The following is a 14,342-nucleotide window of genomic DNA, read 5'->3' on the forward strand; positions in this document are numbered from 1 at the left end:
TCTGCAGTTGGGTTTTTGAATAACCGATAAGACCATGCTTATGTGCCAATTATACATCTATCATGCTGTCTTGATTGCCAAAAATTTCAAGTCACTGAGGGGTGGAATAGAGTTTCTACCTCCCTACACGAGCGGCCCACACTGACAGCCTTACTGGCACGACTGGTACAATGACCGGATAGTGAACGCAACAGGGCAACTCGAAGGAATGATTTTGCTTTTATTTCCTTTTCTCTTTCCTTTTATGGCCGTTTGGCGGGGATTGCGAAAGAATGGCTGGAAGCTGGTCGCTACGCCAGGGAAGGGTTATCGTTTTTCAAAGAAGGGACTTACCAACCCTCGAGAGGCCCGGTCTTGATTTGTTCGAGGTCAAAGGCTTGCTAGTCACCGGCTTAACCAACAGCTTGTAGAGGTATATCCCGGAGTCTTGCATTGGTCTTGGGGGCTTACAGGTCGGCTAGTTCGGCCGATGAGTATGGTGCGCTTGGTGTGGTCTGTGACGACGTCGACCCCGTCTTTTGTTCGATTCATCTAAATAATACTTTAGTGAAGGTGCGTCAAATGAATCCCAACTCACGCCTCATAACAAGCTCGGTGGGTTCGCAACACGGAGGGTTTGATGTGCTAGAACGAACTTCCTGGCATTTGTCAGCCCACTCCATCTAGAAAGAAGTTGTCGTTTCGCATTTCTATGCCACGCGACCGTCCCACGACTCCGAATCCCTTTGGTGGATCACAAGTCCCCATATCTATGGTCTGACAATTCAAACCACCCGTATACTTTCAAGGCCATTCGTGTGCTCACCATGGCGGTAGACAATGCCCATACAGTCATGACCATGCAAGAAGCATGACTGAATCTGGGTGTAGAATTCTGTATACTTTCACCAGCTACTATCCTTGATGGAGTGGCACCAAGAACAATCGAGAAAGAAGCTCATGCTCACCATATATGTTGCCCAATTTGTTCTTTGGCAGATGCGCAACCTATACCATCTATCATTCTGAAAGGAGATCAGGATCTGTTGCGTGAGATCAGAGATGTGATCGATATGTCCACACTTTTTGCACTCTGGTCAATTTGGTCGATATCCCGATACAACCTCATTATTGGTATGGGTTGAATTGCAAATAGGTTTTGTTGTCGGGGTGGAATGCCGCTGGCCGGACGAATTCTCATTGGTCAAATCCGACCGGAAAAAATTAATGCCCAGCACGGCCATGCTCGACGTTGCACCATTTGAAACTGGAGGCATCGGAGGCTGAGCAAATTATCAACTTGCTGAGCTAATTTTGATGATCGATTCTTAGAGTGGGCAATATATTCAATTTTGGCGTGCCTGTTCGATTTTGTAAGTGTCTCGTGGAGTTACCAAAAGCCGGTTGTGCCGGACACGTCGGAGTAGCTAATGGTGGTCATGTTATATTTATCATTGACCATTCATGTACGAAATGTATAGACAATTGATGCGCATGATTACAATCGCGAGCGACGAAGCTCACATTTGTAGTAGCCTAAGGTAATAGTATATGCAAATGCCAGTATACCAATGTGTTGGTTTCTTCGCTTTACGCCCTAAGCCCCAGTGGTTGAAACCCGAGGACATAATATTCCTTCGGTGCGCATTCGGATTCCCTAGGCGGGCTTCAAATTGAACCCCTGGACAACTTCCTCATAAGGACTAGTCCCGGACCTACCCGAGCATCAGAAAATGTTGATGGCCCGGGGCAACAAAAATCGATCGGAGTGTTGAGGTCAGAATAGATTGATTCTTATTGATTGACTTAAGGAGTTCTCTTTTATGTGGGCGGGATAGCACATACATGTATCTGTTCCCAGTCCCTGCCGTAAGGTTCAGCCACCATGATACTCAACACAGAGGGACTGATCAAAAGGCGGTGAGGTGAAATGGCGCGCCCGCCTGGGCAATCTTTCTCTGTAACAGATCAATGCCCGCACAGATTGCCATGGAGAAGATGGCATCGCAAATTATTTGACTGTGTCTACTCGGCGATTCCTTTATCATCTTTTCCCATCTCTCGCCATCTTTTGACCATACTTTCACCATTCCTTGCCTATTTACCTCATCTCCCTCACTTCCCCAACTTGCCCCCTTTGTTTCTATCTTTTCCTTTTCCTTTTTCCCCTTTGTGACCCGCTTCATTTGCCCTACCCCTGGTCTGCAGGTTACCAGGTCCCCACTGGGTCTCCCATTGACCGCGATCAGGGACCTCAGAAGGTGATCATCACATTCCGAAAGACGCATGATCACGTTTAGCCTGGTCAAATCCTCAGCGTGGAGCCGAATCATGCTGCGCCAAGGTCAAAGCAGGATTGGGGGATCCGGGTTTCGATGCGCGGCGAGAAGCTGTCGGAATGATTGGGCATTTTGTGTGTAAAAAATTGACCAGCGAGCACCAGCAAGCACCAGCGGGAAATTCTGCGTCAGCCGAACACAACACAACCCTACCTGGTCATTACACTATCGTAAAGCTCATGACGAGAGCTAGAACAGTACAGTAGTCTTGTCCGACGATTTGCCCGTTTCCCACCCATCGGCTCCTGGATTCCCGGATTCCCCAATTTTGGTTTTGTCCAGGTGTCGCTGGGGTGCCTCATTGTTGCAAGATCTCCGCCCCACGCAGTGACAAGATGGGCAATCTCCAAGGCCCTGTTATGCATGACCCGTCACCAAGGTCGGTATCTGTCGGGCGGACCATAATCTGAAGGCGTCCGAACGTGAACGTTGAGTACATACAGTATGCAACAAGCAACCGGTTAGCCAGACATACACCGACTCGCAGACTGCTTGTCCGAAGCGGTCCGGAGGGAGTTACCCAGGACTCGCGACGTCAAACTCTGCGTTATTCAGGACCAGGATATACTACAGATGGAATTTATTCCGAGGGAATACTGTATACATTGTACCATAAAAGTTAAGCTAACTATTGTACATGACTGGCAGCGGGCATTCACGGATACGGACCTCCGTTCCATACGGGCCTCCATTCTGCCTGTGATGCACGATATTGCACCAATGCTGGTAAGAACCGCGGCATGGCGCGAGCAGACCTTGGCTTCCTTGCGGCATGACGAGTGGATATACTCTGGCAAGTACTAGTCTCCAGCACCGCGTAGAGGTGGCTGCCCATAGCTGGGGTGTCTCAGAACGGGGTCCTAAGAACAGAAAGAACCTGTTCATCTGGGAACGGTCCAGGGCACAGGTGATACGACATGGGGCCCATGGCCATGAAGGGGATGATACGACACAGGCCCACCACTCCTGTCAGGGGATATCTCCGGAGGAGAATGATACTAAACAGGCCCACCACTCCTGTCAGGGGCTATCTCCGAGGAGATTGATACTAAACAGGCCCACCACTCCTGTCAGGGGATATCTCCGAGGAGATCGTACGACACAGGCCCGCCATTCCTGTGAAGGCGCACACTGTTGCGCTTGCGCATTCCAGTGACTGAGGACAGGAAGCCTGGTCCTGTAGTGAACAGGACGGGGAGACGCCGGCCTTATATCTCCAAGCGCTCCGGTCGCCCGGCAAGACCAACTGTGTAGTACTAGCATCCAGCCTCGCCGACTTCAAGTACCAGGACCGGCATGCGGTCGAGATGAACTCCAATGGTCGTTAAAGTGCGGGATGGGTATCTGGTCATCTCTGCGTGTGCTCTCTCCTACCAATTGCCCAGGGGCATATGCTGACCTTAAACGAAGAGCAAATCCCGAAGCCACCTCCCCAAATGACCATGCACGTTTTCAGGCTTTGGCTTGAAGACGTGAGGGCCCCATTTAAAGACGCCGACTGGGAAAAAGTTCGGCGTGGGCATGGGCAGGGCGAAGATGTGTGCGACTCGTAGGACCGCCGCGCCGTTGGTCAATGGACGTCTCAAGTGCACAGAGATACTTGGAAAACGGGTTGCAGGTCTGCACAAGTGGGCTTTGCCACTTGGAAACAGTCGGGCAACCATGGCCCAACAGAGCACAATGATTGCCTGTTCCTTCTTTCGTCGGATTTTCCAGTTTCTACAGCACCTCTGCCTATACCAAACCGCTATTTGTTGCCCATGTCGTCATATCCCGTATCATGTGCGAGAATGTCAAATGTTTCAAAAACCCTTGGGGAGCTTCTGATCTCCTAGACTATCCAGAACGGAGAAAGCCCCCATGTAACTCAATGAAACAGATTCGGATCACCGAGCACCACTAAACCTCGAATTTCATTACTCTGTATCAGGGCTTTTGATTGGGCCCACGCTTTCCCCTCAGAATAAAGAAGAGAGCGAACCCTCGATGAGAATGCAAATTCACCTGCGCCCTGGATGATTTCTGGTCTCCACATCATCGGGGCACGAGACCGAGCGTGACCTAGTAGCACAAGGCTCCATGTGAGACATTGCCGTGGACGAATGAGATTGCACTGTGCCGGCTGGGCGAATTTCTTGTCTCGCCGACCCGAGTCTAATCATTCCCTGGGCAACGGTGACCGGCACGCTCAAATAAGGTTTATTGGGGGCTTGTCTAGCCTCCAGCTCCACCGCCAGGATCTTTTTTACTGCCTATTCCAGGTATGGGACCGCTGCTTTTTCCCTGATTCCGTTCTCGCATAATTCCCCGCTTCGACGCGTGGTGGCAGATCTTCTGCGATTTTCGCAATTTGTGGTCCTGGAGATACTGCCCCTGGCACAGGGGTAAATAATGAAACTTGACCTTCCGAATTACTCTACCGGTGGATAAAGCCAAAACGGAAGGGTCCAATTTTCGTCTAGGGTGGAGAACCGCTGATCCTCTACATGCAATCAGGCCGACCAGAATCGGTAGTCATGGTCAACAGAGGGTAGCAGTAGCAACATACTGGCTGGTACCGTGTGCTCAAGACGGAATAGCTCAGCCATTGAGAGCCTGTCCGTTGGAGAACAGAGAAAGTTGCCGCTGTGTTTTGCCTTGGTGGACACTGCTATCTTGAGGGCCAGACGGTTATGCTCGTAGCGATGGAATTGCCCGACTCTGCACTCTTTGAGTCTAATCACTCGAATTATGAACTGACATGAGTATGAATATGGCGATGGTTTCGATGCGATGAATCTCGTAACGACGTTGTTATTAGGTTGAAGATGGAGGGCGGGCAGGAGATGTGGGGAGATGCTGGAGATGGTCATCGTCACCTGACCCACTCCGTTGCCCGGTACGACGATAATGGTCCCATCGCGACTAGAAATACAGCATCACATCACATTACTATGCTACCTTATCCGGGTCTTCTGGATCTTAAGCTACAGTGTAACAATGATTACGCAGCCCTGCAGTACGGCTTCTGGCTTATGCAGGGCGGCTCAAGAACGGAGGAACCTGCAGACTGGCTGGGAGAGCTGGACGGCAGATGCCGTTTTTGATCATATACCATACACGAAGGCTGTTGTACCGTGCAATGAGTAAATAGAAAGCAGCCAGGATACCCCTCAAAATTGTTGCTCTGTCTACCGTTCACTGTGCCAAGGATATGCTAGTACACTTTTGAAATGAGGCAGATTAATCATCGCAAAAATGACACTTATTGTATCTCTGTTTGGTTCCATGCGCCATTCAAAACAGCCAGAGCATTACCGCATAGCTATTTGGCCGAGCCGTCCCAGAGCAGAGGAGCCGATGGATACTGCACCAATGACTGGGATTCGTATATGAAGAGAAGCAGTTAGGGACTTTAACAGGCCGTCTGGGAAGAGTTGCCTCGTCGTTATCCTGCAACGGTTGGTGGCGCATGCGCGGACATTGTGCTCTATCACGCGTTCGGTCACCATTCGATCCAACACACGTGGGACCTAGATACAGTATAAGCTCCTCCCTCATATCGGGCTGATTACGGCGGTAGCCCGGGACTCACTCAACACAACGCTGCCCTAGCTATGACGCCCCCATGGAAAATTTGATGATAGAGCCGCACAGTCAGCTGTCACAACAGCACTCATCGTCTACAGGTAGGCCATCTCTAGTAATTGGCGATCGTACTTTCCCGGGACCTCAAGTGCATAACAGGGATACTCAAGACACGCGTACTCTCTTGCATTCACGTTCTTGAGGCCCACATTGGCGCCGTTGGACAGACCCTGGCCGTTTGTACGTGGGCTGCTGATCTAGCGCGCATCGATGAAAATCAATAACTAACGCACGATATAGTCCAGCATTCCATAGTATATTCTCTGGCCGGAGATCTTCGTGGATGACACCTAGAGACCGTATCTCGTTCAACGACCGTGAAATCGCACGATCGAGAGACCTTTCGGGCTTTGCATGGCTTCAAATCCTCACCGCCCCAGCCCATAAGGAGCATGTGCCGTATATCTCCTGCGCCGTGCAGGAAGTAGACCTTGGCCAAGTCGATGGCTCCAAGGAAAACTGGAATCGCAGATCCTTGTGCGCGATGAAGGATACGATAAATGTCCACTTCGCGCGACACTTCCAACGTCGCGACGTGGTCGCTTTACCGACAATAGTGTATCCGTGCGCGGCACAAGTGACTTTGAAAGCGGCACTCTAACCCCCGCGAACTCCCATCGGAGTGAAATTATAATATAGATCCCTGTCAAGCTGCTCCTTAACTATCTTCACCAAGGCCCCCACATCGATCGGGTGTCGGTCGCTATCTCTGCCAGAGCGGTGGAGCGCGGTGTTGGGACAGCGAGGATCTAGTGCGCTACCCTGCTGCAGACCCAAAAGGCACCGCTGCGTGCAAAATTGAGCTACATGTCGATGAGTCTCCCCACTTGTGTTCTCTTGCGTAGCCGTTGGGGTTGCAGATCGATGAGATGAAGGTGGCGATGGGACCTGCCTGTAAACTCGCTTTCGTCCGGCGGATGTGTGGCCGTCTGCATCGGAGTCCGGAGTTTCCTGCCGGTGTGGATGCGAAGATGATGGCGCACATCCAGAAACTGATCGGGTGGTCACTCGGGGGCCCTTGGCGACAGGCGATTCTACCGCCGAAGACGACGGCAGGTACTCAGATGCAGTCTGATCCGAACTAGTATATTCCGAACCAGCGTATTGTATACTCAGAGAATTCTGCCCCGACTCTGTTGTGGGGATACACACACACACACACACACAATTCATTAACGCCCGGCGGCTCAGCCGAAAGGGCAACTATCACCGATTTATCAACACAGGTTCTAATGTACATCTGCTGTATCTCCTTCGAGCCCATACAAAGAACCATTCAGTATATGTCCTCTCAGCTGTCAATATCATAGGAATCCCTGGGGGTTAGTATTTATGTTGATAGACTGGCTTGAAGGCGCTTCTTCAAGTGTTCAACATCCTATCCTCGGCAGTTGAAGCGCGTCTACCATCTGTGGCGCAAGGTGGCTGGTGTAGTTGAGTTAGGGGGAGAGTGTCATTGAGTTGGTCGATGTGGTTAGATGGCGTCGAGTCGGCCTGTGGCGATCGCAAATCCGATTGAGGCTCGTATTGCCTCCAAATTCGGCGTCCATTGCTGATCATCGGAAGGCGATCTCCCGCCCAGACAGAGGGAGAGATTGCCCCGCTGAGTACGAGAACATTGTAGCAGTGCGATCCGTTGTACTTCCGACATCGGAAGAGGATTGTGGGGATACAGTACTCAGTGAGAATAGACCCCATTTGTAGTATATCCTGTGCCAGAACAATGAGGCAACCCAGCGAGACCTGGGCAACTCCGAAATATGGGAACCCGGGAGCCCGGTGGCTCGGAAACGGGGCAGATCATCCGACAAGACTACCGATCTAGCTCTCGTGGTGAGTTTTATTAGTGTAAGCAGAGTTTAGTTGTGTTCGGCTGACGCAGAAATCCCTGCCTGTGCTTGCTGATGCTAGCTGGTGCTCGCTGGTCAATTTAATACACAAAATGCCCAGTCATTCGGACGGCTTCTCGCCGCGCATCAAAACCCGGATTCCCAATCCTGGTTTGACTTTGGCGCAGCATGATTCGGCTCCATGCTGAGCAATTAACCAGGCCGGGTGTGACATGCGTCTTTAAGCATGTGATGATCGCCTTCTGAGGTCCCTGATCGCGGTCGATGGGAGATCCGGTAAACTGCCGACCAGGGGTAGGGCATTGGGATGGGTGAAAAAAGAGCGGGTAAAAAAGGAGGGAGGAAGGGAGAGGAGGTAAAGAGGCACCGAATGGTGAATATAGGGTTACTGTAAAGAATGGCGAGGGACTACCGGTAAAACATGATGAAAGGATCACCGAGTAGGAATGGTCAAATGATTTGCGATGCCGTCTTCTCCGGGCAATCTGTGCGGGCATTGATCTGTCCAGATATACAAGATTGCCCAGGCGGGCGCGCCATTTCACCGCCTTCTGATCAGTCCCTCTGGTTGATCGCTGTTGCCATCAACATTTGCTCTGGCTCGGGAAGGCCCGGAACTAATTCTTTTGAAGAAGCTGTCCAGGGGTTCAACTTGGATGCCCGCGTGGGACTCCGAATGCGCACCGAAGGACTATTCTGCCCTCGGATTTCGATCTTTGGGCCTAGGGCGTAAGGCGACGAGACCGACACATGGGTATACTGGAATTTGTATATACTATTGTTCTACGTTACTACATATGTGAGCCTCGTCGCTCGCGATTGTAATCATGCGCATCAATGGTCTATACTTTTCGTATATAAATGGTCAATGATATATATACGGAGTATAACATGACCAACACTAGCTTTTCCAGCGTGTCCGGCACAATCGGCTTTTGGTAACTCCACGAGACACATACAAAATCAACAGGCGCGCCAAAATTAGAAAAATTACCCACTCTAAGGGATCGCTCATCAAACCCAGGTCAGCAGGTTGATAATTTGCCCAGCCTCCGATGCCTCCTTTCAATGATTCAAGGTCGAGCATGGCCGTGCCGGGCATTAATATTTCCGCGCGGATTTGACCAATGAGAATTCGTCCCGCCAGCAGCATTCCACCCAACAACAAAACCTATTTCCAATCCAACCCTACCACAAATGTGGTTGTCGGGATGTCGAGCAAATTGACCAGACTGCAAAAAGTGCGGACATACCGATCGCATCTCACGCAACGGATCCTGATCTCCTTTCAGAATGATAGACGGTGTAGCTTGCGCATTTGCCAAACGAGCAAATTGGGCAATATTTATGGTGAGCATGAGCTTCTTCCTCGATTGTTCTTGGCGCCACTCCGCCAAGGACAGTAGCTGGTGAAAGTATACAGAATTCTACCCCCAAACTCAGTCATGCTTCTTGCCATAGTTTTGACTGTATGGGCATTGTCTACCGCCACGGTGAGCACGCGAACGACCCAACCCTTGAAAATATCCCGGGTGGTTGGGATTGACAGACCATAGATTTGGGACTTGTGATTCACCAAGGGGATTCGGAGTCGTGGGACGGTCGGATGGTATAGCAATGCAAGACGACAATTGATATCTGGATGTAGTGGGCTGACCAATACCCGGAAGTCTGTTCTAAACATCAAGCCCTCCGTGTTGGGAACATACCGAGCTTGCTATGAGGCGTGAGTTGGGGTTCGCTTGACGCAAAGTTCACTAAAGTATTGTCTAGATCAATCGAACAAAAGACGGGGCCGGCGTCTTCACAGACCACACCATGCGCACCACCCTCATCGGCCAAACTAGTCGACCTGTAAGCCTCCAAGACCAACCCAATACCCCAGATTATTCTCTACAAGCTGTTGGTTAATCAGGTGAACTAGCAAGCCTATAATCCCGAGCAAACCAAGGCTGGGCTTCTCGAGGGCTGGCATGTCCATCCTTAGAGTTGCGGTTACACTTTCCCTGACGTAGCGATCAATGTCCGGCTATCCTTCACAATTCCCCACAAACAATAGTCGGAGAATTCTTCCTTCACCTGGCCTTGTTGTGTTATCCTTTGTGGTCATTGGGACATGTCGTGCTTTCACCCAAAGAAATGCCCATGGCGGCTGTAGGTAGACCATATAATTGCACTAGTTTCCTTACACTCTCTACTATACAGAATTCAGTGAGCATACTCCGTAGCGACGTGGGGGTCATCTACGGAAAGTATTTGGACACGGGGACGGGCGCTCGTATCTCTGACTTTCAGTTGAGCCGGCCATGCCAGCCGGGTGACCGGAAAGCACGAACCTTTTGGACAAGTGCCCGGGGCAGGAGTCCTGAAGCTACTGGTAGAGCTGGTGAATGAAACAGTTTGTCACGGAGTTATCGTTCGGCGCGAGGGCACTTTCTCCAGAGCTGGGGCACCAGGAAGATCTCTGAGTCCGTCTACGACATAGCTGGTGCTGAGAAGAAACTGATGTAGGCCGTTACGTGGCGTGAGATGCTGGATACGGGTGTCCCGGTGCATCTCACTTGCTGCCGTGATCGTCAAAGAGTACGCCTCCTGATACCCAGCGTGTCTCGACCTCTCAAATCTCTATGTAGACCCGATATATATGAGGGATTATATTGCGGGATCAAGCCTAATTGATGTCTGGTAGTGTTCTGAATGTAGGAACAAGTTTGCAGCAGTTATGGCTTACACGAGTTACCAACCAACTATTCACGAAGGGAAGTGAATAACGACATAAAGGACGCTGTCAGCTTGAATGGTTCCTAAAGGTTTGCTGTGAAAACTTCACCCACAAACGTGTCAAGATGATGGTGGATGCCGTGGATCCAGACCGGTCAGAGTAGTACAAGATCGTTTCTGGCTTTTTTCTTCACAACATGGACGCACAGCTTTAGATCTCTTTCGTCCGTTGCTGTTTCGAGGAATGTATCCTACAACTCTGTTATTAACTGTTGTTCCATCTCTTAGCTGCCCACTTACCTGCATCAACTCATCCAAGGACTTGGTGGTCAAATTTTCAAGGAAGGCTCGGACCTTAGAGCTCCATATGCCCTGTGCTGCACCAGTGGCTATCAGGCTCCTCGTGATTGTAGCCAGCGCGGTCATTTTCAGCGTCTCGGCATTCATATCGGATGCTGAGATCTGGTAGCTCTGTTCGACCCCAGCTAGTGCGCCAGATTAGTTGACAATGTTCGTTGTGACGATAAAAGAGACGTAATTACCAAGGCGGACATGGCCCCTTCGGTCCAAGAGGATCGTCTCCGCCTCTAGGATGGCCAATGCTCTTCCCTGATCCCGAAGGAACTTAATTCCGTCAAGGGTCTGCTTGGTTTAGTATCCAATGCCTTCCCGTCGCACAATGGCCGCTAGCGACACTCACCGACCGGAGAATGTATGCCAGCTCGGTCTCGTTGATCGGCCACCGGGCAGTTAAAATGTAGTTCACTGTGATCTCTACCGGCTCCCAAATCAGGTGCAGCTCGCCCGTATGGTAGTACGATTCCAGAAGCCGTGGAAATATGGGATGAGAAAGACGTCTGATCGTCTCTAACAGGCCTTGGACTTGAGGTCGGTCAATAGGAAGGCATCGGATGTTTACAACATTCTGTCTGTGCTTGCGATGCTGGGCCAGGGTGATTGGTTGCTTGCGACAAATCTTGGCTCGTGGTTCGTATACGCTCCACGGGTTCTCTTCGTAGCAGTTGAATTGTGTGATACCATCGCGATTGTTGGTAGCCGGGTTTGGTTTTGGCGTTTCTTCAGTGTTCAGTTTTGTCGATGATCGAGACTCTTCAGCTCGAGTTGATGAATCCCTGCCCAACCAGAGAGTCCGTGGGCGTTTCGCGCGCAGATCTGTCATGACGAAATAGTTGATGGATTTTGACAGAGCGGCTGCGACTGCAACTGCAAGATGACAAGACGGAGGTACTGCTTTTATACCCCAAGAGGGTCGAGGGGGGCGGGGGTTGAATCGGCCTTGCTATTGCCCACCCTCATATTCTCCGACCGGAAACTAGCAAAGCATTATCCAGGAAACAGTGTTGATACTCACTGACTAGGTCCTGAAAAGCCTACGGCAGGACAATGTTTGGACGCGAATGAAATCCGCATCAGCCTTCGGCGTGCAAGATTGGAGGAACGTGACATAATAAGGGCGCGAATGTGAGCCTCTTGATCTTGGATGTACGATTCTCACATGTCTCTCTCGAAGACGGCATGCCCAGCATTGCACAGAAGAACCCATCCTGGAATATCATCTGACCCTAAAGCAAAAGGAAGTGGACCGTCATGCCCCAGGTAATAACCACACCACATTGCCCCAGCCAAACTACCGGATATTCACGTATTTCAGAGCATACTGCCAACTCATTCCAATATATGGTAGATCTAATGTGTCCTGGTGTCTTTCTATCGCTGAGGGTGGTACATATTGACGGATCTTGTTCTCAGCATATGACCTAAGACAGGCTAGCTTTATTGACCGACAGGAGAGGACCCCTTGCTACCGTACTGGGTTTTATATGTTGTAGAGATCGTCATGCCGAACCTTTTGTGATGCGATCAGTACTTCTCCCCTGGTATAGTAGATCCCCAGTGTACGAAGGAGCATGAGTGGATAGCGTAAGAGCCTGTTCGTCCATCCAGTCCACGATCGCATCTGTTGTCTCAGCCAGCCCCTTCCTTCTCCTTTTTAGTCCATCCCCGTCAGACGCCGTATACTCCTGCACATCCTCATCGGTAGGTTTGCCCTGGACCTTTTTCCAAGGACTTTCCTGGTTCCACAAGTAAAACTTATGCACTTTTGATTTTAAGTGGAAGCTGGAGTTGCAAATATTGATGCGCAGTTTCAGACCATCGAAAAGGCTGTTGATGATAGATTCGTCATTTGGCAGCGACATCCTTCTAAGCTCGCGATGAGGACAGTGACAGTCTCCACAAGATTGCTGGTAGGCATTTCAAGTGTCTCTAGATCGCAGTCCCATACCGCCATCGACCAGTCGGCCGGACTGCTAATCTGGAGCCACCGAGAGGCCTGGCAATCGCGTCCGATGGCCAGACCCACACCCTCAGCTGGGGTCATATCACGACTGAGGCGGCGGCTGACCTCCAACGAACCCAAATGATCAGGGCGTCAGAGACGCTAATTTTCTCACGTCTCACAGGACGGACGCAGACCTGAGGCAGCTCTAGCTTCCCCATAGTTCCAGGCCGATGCAACGCTCACACTTGTCTCAGTGACATAAATGCAACCTGGTCATTCTACGCTCTTGTCCAGACCGCGTTATAGCGTACTACCAAGATCGACAGGCCGTTGTCCTTTCTAGTTCCAGCAAAGACCAGCCCTGAGCGGCCGTGGGAGCGGACCACAGCCGTTCTAGCCAAAATACCACATCCCGGGTAGCTCTCGACGCGAGGCGAAGAGCTTTCAGGTGGAAGTGTTACAGAACGTGGCTGGCCACGCCGTCAAGGTAGCCAAACTCCTGCCTCTAGCGAGAAGGCTATTGAGGCACCAGATGGCGAGCACTTTATGGAGACGATCATTGGCCATCTTCGATCACGTCCGGACGATCCTTCCACAAAGAAGAGTGTCGTAGATTGCGATGGCAAAGCAGCCTGTGACACGATTCAGGGACTGCTCCAGCGACAACAAAAGAAGATCTAGACCACCGGGTTCATTTGTTAAAGTTTGGTCTACTGTGACGGGTATAAGTCTAGGACGCATGATAGCTTTCGCTCAATTACGATCGCATGGCGACGCGTTGGCGTTCGGTGCTGTCCCAGTGCTATGGTAGCGAATTCCAAATCATCGCGCCATAGTTCCAACACGCGTGTCTTTTTGGGGCGGCAAGGCTCAGGCCGTATGTGTAAGACACTCCGTGATCGCCCGAAGTACTTATGTGCTGGATCGCTCCTGTTGCTTGTTCCCTAGTCTTTGCCCTTGTGAATGGGCAATTCTTGCCCCAAGCTTCCCTGTACTAACTGCTCGTTGTGGTCTTCTACATCCTCTTCTATACTCAATAAGCCCTGCAGGAAACACGTCTGGGTCTCTAAAGGCTGGGAAATGCTTGTCGATAATTGGTTACCAATCTCCCGGGACGATCTATCAAACCTTGATTATCTGGATCAAATCACACTGAAGGGAGGGGTGTGCCCAGAAGATCCTGGCCCCCATGCAGTTCGGGTGATTTACTGTGACTATCGATGGGACTGGCTATTCCGGGGTCTCAAGTATGGGGGATGCTTTCTCCGAGAGCACTACCTTGAGGGCGAATGACTAGTGGCTTTCGAAACCCACTTGGTTCAAGCTGGCCGGAGCCTATTTTACAATACTTCCGTAGAATGGCATTTCAACTAGACAAGAGTATCTTAGACTGGGAATCGCTGCGGATGGCTCAATTAGTGGATACTGGAGATTAACAAGTCCTGTAGCTTCTGTTCGGCATGTCTCAGTTGGGCCACCGAAGACGCCCAATGCAACCTTGTTGCCTAATTCAGCTGCTTACTC

At 50.8% G+C, this 14,342-nt stretch overlaps 7 protein-coding genes across 7 annotated transcripts; 1 reads left to right on the forward strand and 6 right to left on the reverse strand.

The window, feature by feature from the left end:
• Positions 1 to 457: 457 nt before the first annotated feature.
• Positions 458 to 1,970, reverse strand: BDQ94DRAFT_164062 (uncharacterized protein; the record flags this gene model as incomplete). Its single annotated transcript, XM_026769894.1, has 6 exons — positions 458 to 531; positions 578 to 638; positions 696 to 749; positions 806 to 854; positions 896 to 969; positions 1,968 to 1,970. The coding sequence occupies 6 exons, from the start codon at positions 1,968 to 1,970 to the stop codon at positions 458 to 460; spliced, it is 315 nt and encodes a 104-aa protein (XP_026619970.1).
• Positions 1,971 to 2,167: 197 nt separating this feature from the next.
• BDQ94DRAFT_154799 (uncharacterized protein) lies at positions 2,168 to 2,633 on the reverse strand. The gene is made up of 3 exons (XM_026768356.1): positions 2,503 to 2,633; positions 2,420 to 2,471; positions 2,168 to 2,369 (listed from the first exon to the last, which is right to left on the reverse strand). The coding sequence occupies exons 1-3, from the start codon at positions 2,618 to 2,620 to the stop codon at positions 2,309 to 2,311; spliced, it is 231 nt and encodes a 76-aa protein (XP_026619971.1). The 5' UTR covers positions 2,621 to 2,633; the 3' UTR covers positions 2,168 to 2,308.
• Positions 2,634 to 3,016: 383 nt separating this feature from the next.
• BDQ94DRAFT_154802 (uncharacterized protein) lies at positions 3,017 to 3,466 on the forward strand. Its single transcript, XM_026768357.1, has 2 exons — positions 3,017 to 3,273; positions 3,375 to 3,466. The coding sequence occupies exons 1-2, from the start codon at positions 3,091 to 3,093 to the stop codon at positions 3,438 to 3,440; spliced, it is 249 nt and encodes an 82-aa protein (XP_026619972.1). The 5' UTR covers positions 3,017 to 3,090; the 3' UTR covers positions 3,441 to 3,466.
• A 2,584-nt stretch (positions 3,467 to 6,050) lies between these two features.
• Positions 6,051 to 6,631, reverse strand: BDQ94DRAFT_185686 (uncharacterized protein; the record flags this gene model as incomplete). The annotated part of the gene is made up of 4 exons (XM_026774950.1): positions 6,051 to 6,235; positions 6,318 to 6,464; positions 6,494 to 6,540; positions 6,618 to 6,631. 4 exons carry the CDS (start codon positions 6,629 to 6,631, stop codon positions 6,051 to 6,053), a joined length of 393 nt encoding a protein of 130 aa, XP_026619973.1.
• A 3,535-nt stretch (positions 6,632 to 10,166) lies between these two features.
• On the reverse strand, positions 10,167 to 11,696 carry BDQ94DRAFT_164066 (uncharacterized protein; the record flags this gene model as incomplete). The annotated part of the gene is made up of 6 exons (XM_026769895.1): positions 10,167 to 10,231; positions 10,288 to 10,387; positions 10,720 to 10,767; positions 10,817 to 11,001; positions 11,059 to 11,158; positions 11,217 to 11,696. 6 exons carry the CDS (start codon positions 11,694 to 11,696, stop codon positions 10,167 to 10,169), a joined length of 978 nt encoding a protein of 325 aa, XP_026619974.1.
• Positions 11,697 to 12,310: 614 nt separating this feature from the next.
• BDQ94DRAFT_176048 (uncharacterized protein) lies at positions 12,311 to 12,735 on the reverse strand (the record flags this gene model as incomplete). Its single annotated transcript, XM_026772609.1, has 2 exons — positions 12,311 to 12,383; positions 12,437 to 12,735. The coding sequence occupies 2 exons, from the start codon at positions 12,733 to 12,735 to the stop codon at positions 12,311 to 12,313; spliced, it is 372 nt and encodes a 123-aa protein (XP_026619975.1).
• A 728-nt stretch (positions 12,736 to 13,463) lies between these two features.
• BDQ94DRAFT_154804 (uncharacterized protein) lies at positions 13,464 to 13,708 on the reverse strand (the record flags this gene model as incomplete). Its single annotated transcript, XM_026768358.1, has 1 exon — positions 13,464 to 13,708. A coding segment is annotated over one exon (180 nt), but the record flags the coding sequence as incomplete, so codon positions are not given.
• Between the last annotated feature and the right edge of the window lie 634 nt (positions 13,709 to 14,342).

This window comes from Aspergillus welwitschiae (genome assembly GCF_003344945.1).
Source record: "Aspergillus welwitschiae strain CBS 139.54b unplaced genomic scaffold BDQ94scaffold_77, whole genome shotgun sequence".
Lineage (NCBI taxonomy): Eukaryota > Fungi > Ascomycota > Eurotiomycetes > Eurotiales > Aspergillaceae > Aspergillus > Aspergillus welwitschiae.

Excerpts from the sequence above, each read along its gene's own strand:
- BDQ94DRAFT_154799 (XM_026768356.1), bottom strand. The coding sequence starts at position 2,620 with ATGAGGCACCCCAGCGACACCTGGACAAAACCAAAATTGGGGAATCCG. Across the intron at positions 2,472-2,502 it reads ACTGTACTGTTCTAGCTCTC|GTAGGGTTGTGTTGTGTTCG; the intron begins GTCATGAGCTTT and ends TGTAATGACCAG. Across the intron at positions 2,370-2,419 it reads TTTCCCGCTGGTGCTTGCTG|CTTCTCGCCGCGCATCGAAA; the intron begins GTGCTCGCTGGT and ends TCATTCCGACAG.
- BDQ94DRAFT_154802 (XM_026768357.1), top strand. The coding sequence starts at position 3,091 with ATGACGAGTGGATATACTCTGGCAAGTACTAGTCTCCAGCACCGCGTA. Across the intron at positions 3,274-3,374 it reads AAGGGGATGATACGACACAG|GCCCACCACTCCTGTCAGGG; the intron begins GCCCACCACTCC and ends GATACTAAACAG.